The sequence below is a fragment of the Centruroides sculpturatus genome, unplaced genomic scaffold (assembly GCF_000671375.1).
Source record: "Centruroides sculpturatus isolate CEXI.00-Female unplaced genomic scaffold, Cexi_2.0 scaffold3, whole genome shotgun sequence".
Taxonomy (NCBI): domain Eukaryota; kingdom Metazoa; phylum Arthropoda; class Arachnida; order Scorpiones; family Buthidae; genus Centruroides; species Centruroides sculpturatus.
In genome coordinates this window covers 568535-575166 of record NW_019384366.1, presented here as the reverse complement: position 1 = coordinate 575166, position 6632 = coordinate 568535, and the positions used below count along the sequence as shown (strand labels likewise).

At 29.8% G+C, this 6632-nt stretch overlaps 1 protein-coding gene across 1 annotated transcript; it reads left to right on the top strand.

Annotated features, from left to right (window-relative positions):
• Positions 1–207: 207 nt before the first annotated feature.
• On the top strand, positions 208–4091 carry LOC111612521 (fatty-acid amide hydrolase 2-like). Its single transcript, XM_023353757.1, has 7 exons — positions 208–416; positions 1355–1574; positions 1791–2000; positions 2070–2189; positions 2266–2420; positions 3256–3351; positions 3437–4091. The coding sequence occupies exons 1-7, from the start codon at positions 234–236 to the stop codon at positions 4028–4030; spliced, it is 1578 nt and encodes a 525-aa protein (XP_023209525.1). The 5' UTR covers positions 208–233; the 3' UTR covers positions 4031–4091.
• Positions 4092–6632: the final 2541 nt, after the last annotated feature.

The following is a 6632-nucleotide window of genomic DNA, read 5'->3' as shown; positions in this document are numbered from 1 at the left end:
TTTTTCTTCGATAGTTACGTTAGTTAGAATAAAGTTTTTCTTAATTTTTTTAATAATTTATTTCTATTATAATATTTTAAAAAATTATTTTAATTTATATAAAGTAAAATACATAAAATTGATTTAAAATAAATTTAGATCTATTACTGTTTATCGTCCACAGATGGCAGCACTGCCTCGTCATTGATATAAAATCTGACTCGCATCCCCAGTGATGTAGCGCGGTGTAGAAAATGGCCGGTCGTACATCCATAACGTCGATTGTGGTGCGAATTATATTTCGCACCGTTAATCTATTAACATTGCTATTATTTAAATTAATTTACAGGGGAAAGAAGGAAGAAATTCCACCCATAACGGACCTCAATCTTCTAGAACCCGCTGTTAGTTTGGCTACTAAAATACGAAGCAAAAAAGTAAGAGAAATGTTTACTTAATTAAAATTAAATTTATTTACTGTAGAAAATTTCTCTTTCATTCTTTGTCACTCGGAAAATTTTCAAAAATTCCAGACGTTCAACCGTTCGTTTGATGTTTAAAAGCCGTCGTTTCGTGTAAAAATAGCAACTCGTGTCAACAAATTTTTGTCCAGATGAAGGGTGAAACTATAATTCATATTAATGTAGCGCATGTTGTAGAGAACAGACAACGATAATCGTCATTAAGTTATTTATTCCGTGTAATTAACTGCAGAAATTATTGCAGACACTATGCAATTAGTTAATTAAATAATGATAAAATACACCAGTTATATACTTGGGCCCTAACCTTACTACTCCCAAGCTTTATATACAATATTAAAAATACATATATATATTTTTAAAATATTTATTATAATTTTACTATTCCCGTGCTTTATATACAGTATAATATAAAATATTTTTAAATATATTTTTTCTAGGTTAAAATTAAACTNATTTTTTTTTCTATAGTAAATACATTTTATCTCGATAGCAATTTGACTTTTTTTTAAAATATAAATTATCAAAACGACTTTGACTCTTTTTTCTTCGATAGTTACGTTAGTTAGAATAAAGTTTTTCTTAATTTTTTTAATAATTTATTTCTATTATAATATTTTAAAAAATTATTTTAATTTATATAAAGTAAAATACATAAAATTGATTTAAAATAAATTTAGATCTATTACTGTTTATCGTCCACAGATGGCAGCACTGCCTCGTCATTGATATAAAATCTGACTCGCATCCCCAGTGATGTAGCGCGGTGTAGAAAATGGCCGGTCGTACATCCATAACGTCGATTGTGGTGCGAATTATATTTCGCACCGTTAATCTATTAGCATTGCTATTATTTAAATTAATTTATAAATAATATTTTTTTCTTTACACAGCTAAGGGCCACCGACTTAATACAATCGTACATAAATCGAATAAAAGAAGTACAGCCTATAATAAATGCTGTGGCTGACAACAGATTTGTCGAGGCAATGGAAGAAGCTAGGAAAGTTGATGAATTGATCCATTCTGGCCAAAAGACTGAGAAAGAATTAGCAGAAGAGAAGCCATTTCTTGGAGTTCCTTTCACTTTAAAGCATTCAATTGCGGTTAAAGGTATTGTTTTTGGCAATTGCAAGAGCAGGAATTGTCAGCAGAGTCTGTTAGCGTTGTAAAATTACGTATGCCAATTGTAGCACACATTTAAACTTGAGAAAAGATTCACGTGATTTAGGAGCATGCAACGATTCTGCTGACATCACATCTATCTTTTGACTTATTTTTAACCATTAAGCATTTAATTATATCAAATAATGGCAATTAATATTACAGGAATGTCGTTTACTTCCGGATTTGTGCCCAGGAAAGATATTAAAGCGACAGAAGATGCGGGAATCGTCACACTATTGAAGAATGCTGGGGCCATACCTTTAATAAACACAAACACTAGCCAATTGTGTATGTGGTGGGAGTCTTCTAACAACTTGTATGGAACAACAAACAACCCTTACGACACTAGTCGAACCGTAGGTGGAAGCTCGGGTGAGTCTTTTATAAATCTGGCAAAAATAAAACGTGACATCATTTAAATGACTCCTGAACTACACGTAGGTGGCGAGGGGGCAATAATTGCATCAGCCGCATCCGTTATAGGTGTAGGTTCCGATATCGTAGGTAGTATTCGAATACCATCGTTTTATAATGGGATATTCGGCCATAAACCTTCGAAAGGTTAGTTTATACAATTTTTATTTAAATATACGAATATTAAAAATTGATACGTAATGATTTATACTTTAATAACTAGGTATTACTCCACTGACTGGTAAATTTCCTGTTGGAGAAGGAGATCTGTGCGATTTCTTATCGACTGGACCTATGTGTAGATATGCAACTGATTTATTGCCATTGATGAAAATAATGGCTGGGAGTAATATTTCAAGATTAAAGTTAGATACACGGGTAAAAATTGCGTTTTATTCAGAAAATTTTTAAATTAACTCTTCGATATTAGCGTATAAGCTAATTAGTCATCTTGCTTCGGAGATAAAGGAAAATCTTTCGTAATTTCTAAATAAAGTAAGAACACAGCGTAAATTAAATTTAAAAAAAATCAAAATTTAGTTATTTTTATATTCGTTTTATATTTATAAACAGTGTTTTTAGTTATTATAACTAAACAATTGATTTAAAAGATATTTCATTTTGTATACCACAATATAGAGGATCAACTAGAAATGGATTTATGTGCACCCTGTAGCACACGTGCACATTTTACTATAACATTCTCCACTTTAAATTTATACGGTATTTATAAATATAGCCTAGTGTATTTTGTTTGCTAAATAATTTCTTACATCTTTTATTCTCTCTATTTTTTAAATTAATTTTCGTTTTGTACGGATCCCTGGGCCCCCGTGCCCAAGATGCCCACTCATAAATCCTGACCTGGGATCAATAATTTTTAATCTTAACAATCCTCATGCAAAATATTAAACCTTTTCATATTAATTGTTGAATTCCTTAAAACCACATTTGCAAGTATAAAACTAACCGAAAAAATAATTTTACATTCTCTATAACTTCTACAATATATTTTGGCCTAATTTTTCTCTTTCATCACTTCTCAAGTATCTTAATGTCTGACATGATGTACGGAGCTAACCTTTTTATTGTTTTTTCACCATATTAAACTTTACGTGACTCGAATTTTCTGCGGAGTCGATTTGCTCCATTCGTTTTATTATTATCTTTTTATTATTATTCAATAATTTATAACGAATTAAATATTTTAAAGGTGGATTTAAAGGACGTGAAATTTTATTACGTGGAAGAATTATGTAGACCTTTCTTACAACCTCTAACTACAGATATGAAAGAGGCGCAGAAGAAGGTATATTAATGTTGTGTAAATTTCATTTTAAAGCCTTATCTTTCAATTATAAAACTAAAATATATGTATATAAATATATATTTAGGTAATAAATTATTTAGAATTCTCCCACAAGATCAAACCCACGAAAATTAAATTAGAAAAGATGAATTACGCTGTAGAAATGTGGACACAGAAAGCAAAAAGTGCGAAAGCTCCGACATTTTCGAGTGAATTGGCTTGTAGGAAAGGAGAAATTAATTTATTTTTCGAGTTTTTAAAGTGGTTCCTCCTGTGTTCGAATAACACCCTTCCAGCTCTGAGTTTGGCCCTGTACGAAAAGTTGACACCGGAAGTGGATTCCGAAGGTCATTCTTACTACATGAGCATGTTTACGGACATCAAAAACGAATTAAAGGACCTACTAGAAGAGAATTGCGTGCTTATAATGCCAAGTTTTCCAGAACCCGCACCTTATCATTTTCACTCCATACTAAAGCCTATGGGTATCTATTATACTTGTCTGTTTAATGCATTGGGTTTGCCTGTTACGCAGTGTCCACTAGGCTTGAACAATAGGGGTTTACCTTTGGGAGTACAAATTGTTTCTGGTATGTACAACGATCATCTAAGTATAGCAGTTGCTGTCGATTTAGAGAAGGCATTCGGTGGTTGGGTGAGTCCTAGTCCAATATTATGAATACCACCGCGGAAAACTACGTTTAAACTTTGAAAATATGAGAAATTTTTTAATTAAAAAAGTAATTTTTAATAAAGTTAAACAATTTTTTAATATTTTATATTATTTTTTTCATTGAGAAGGTCGAATGTTTTCTATCCGCGCTTAGGAGAATGCTTGTTAAACTTATAAAAACATAAATCTAAAGTCAATAAAACTGTCAAAAAATCCATTTTTCATATTGAATAAATGTTAGAAAATATAACTATATATATATATATATATATATATTTTTTCCAAATAAACAAAAATTATAGTGTTTATATACAAGTTTTGTATTTTTAAAAAAATAAAAAGAAATGTAATTTTTAAAATAAGAAGAGAATCTTTGTTTGTTTGTATATATTTTTAAAATATTTTTATATTAAATTTAAACTTAAAATAAATAATACTTTTGTTATATTTTATACATTATTACAGTAAAACCTGTCTAAAACTGAACCTGAATAAAACGAAAAAAATTCTTCGAAACGGAGCGATTTTCTGTGATAAAAACAACTTGTTAAAACGAAAACCTTCCAAATCGTTAAAAAATATTCGGTACTGTGGCGATTCCGGCTTACACAGGTTTTACTGATATATATATAAAGTTTCTAATCAATAAAAGCTTGTTTTAGTATTTTAAAAGGAATTTTTTTTAAATTTATGTCCACAGTAAAACCTGTGTAAACCGGAATCGCATGGTACCAAATATTTTTACAGTTTAGCAGGTTTTCGCTTTAAACAGGGTATTTTTTTAGCATGGAAAATCGCTCCGTTTCGAAGACTTTCTTCCGTTTAGGCAGGTTCCGTTTCAGACAGGTTTTACTGTATAAGTTTCTTATATATATATATTTAATGAAAATTTCAAATTTATTAAAGACTTGAAGCTATAATTAATTATTTGAAAATTGTAATTATTATTTTCAATATTTTTAATTCGAAAAGAAATTAAATTGTATTTTATTAATGAATATATATTATTTTTAACCTGTTAAAATATTAATATAAACATTAATAATCTAGCATATGAACGGATAAACAGATGAACAGACTAAGCAAAAAAAAAACTGTTTTATTTATTATATTCAATTATAACTAAGTTTCAATTTTAATAAGTTTTATTATATAGAATTTTCAAATTTATTTAATAAAATATAAGATAATATTAAACATTAAAAGGAAAATTAATAATATATTTACATAATTTTCCTATTTAAAGATCGTGAAATAAATTCTTCGTAAATTAACTTAATTAATTATTGAATAAATTTATATACATTCGTGTATTTTAAATATATAGTCTATACAGTAAAACCTGACTAAAACGGAACCTGAATAAAAAGAAAACCTGCCTAAACGGTAAAATTTCTTCCAAACGAAAAGGATTTTCTTATAGGCCTATATATAAAAAAAACCTGCTGAAAACGGAAACATACCAAGCGATTCCGGTTCATACAGGTTTTACTGTATTTAATAGCGTGCTATTCCGGTTTACACAGGTTTTTTACTATATATTCTTAACATATATTCATGAGCCTATAACATGTATATTCAAGCTCTTAATACCGGGATTCGGGTCTTTAACACGTTTTTAATCATTATTTTATAAAATATAATCTTCAGAATTACACATAGACTATTGTTAACGTCTTTAAATTGTATAATTTTATTTATATATGCGCATAATTGTGATGATATGATAAATCTCCGGCTAAATATTCATGAATAATCGATAATCAAATCTACATTTTTATTAAGAGAAAAATGACAGAAGTAGATAATTTTTATATTTATAGTTAGGAATTTTTCTTTGATTTTATTAATGCGATCTCTATCATTTGAAGATCCATACGTCGATATTCTAATCGTCGTTTCCACCAATCACGTTGCTCGTGGCTCGGGGGCATTAGGGAATTATAGGAAGTGAAATTCTGGAGAAAGAATGCCGAAAAAAGTCGAAAAACAGATGAATAAAATTCTTATTGATACCGGAAAATAGTAGCGATGTTATCGAAAAAAGGAAAATCGCTTGTAGATCCGTCAGGCAGCGATCGATAGCATAGCCTCTGCCGTCCAAATCTTCTACTATGAGATATCCCAATGGCTACTGTTATGTGCAAAACAGCCCATAAACCGAGATCATTGCTCTAATAAACATCAATAACAATAGCAAAATAATTCGAGGGAATATCCAACAAGTCATTGGATCAAAACAGATCAATAATTTGATAGAAATGTCTTCTATTCTGATTCTAGAAGGGAAATGATGTAAATGCTAAATTCACTTTAATTCATAAATTAATATATATACCACTCACTATAAATCCAGGAGCGAATGAAGATGCAGAGACCATCTTGGATGCTGTAAAAATAGTATCTACTGGAAGAAGGATAAGAAACAGACGTGTTTCTTGTATAAACAAAACGTTGTTTGTTGGGCTGCAATTTGAAAAAACTGTAGACCTGTAAATTCCCACTGTCGTCCGTCTGTGTGTCTGTATGCCGTCCTTCCTTAATCTTGAGAACGGTGTTATATAGACGAAAGTCGAGACCAGATGCGGAAAGCTTAGAAGTAGGAGGC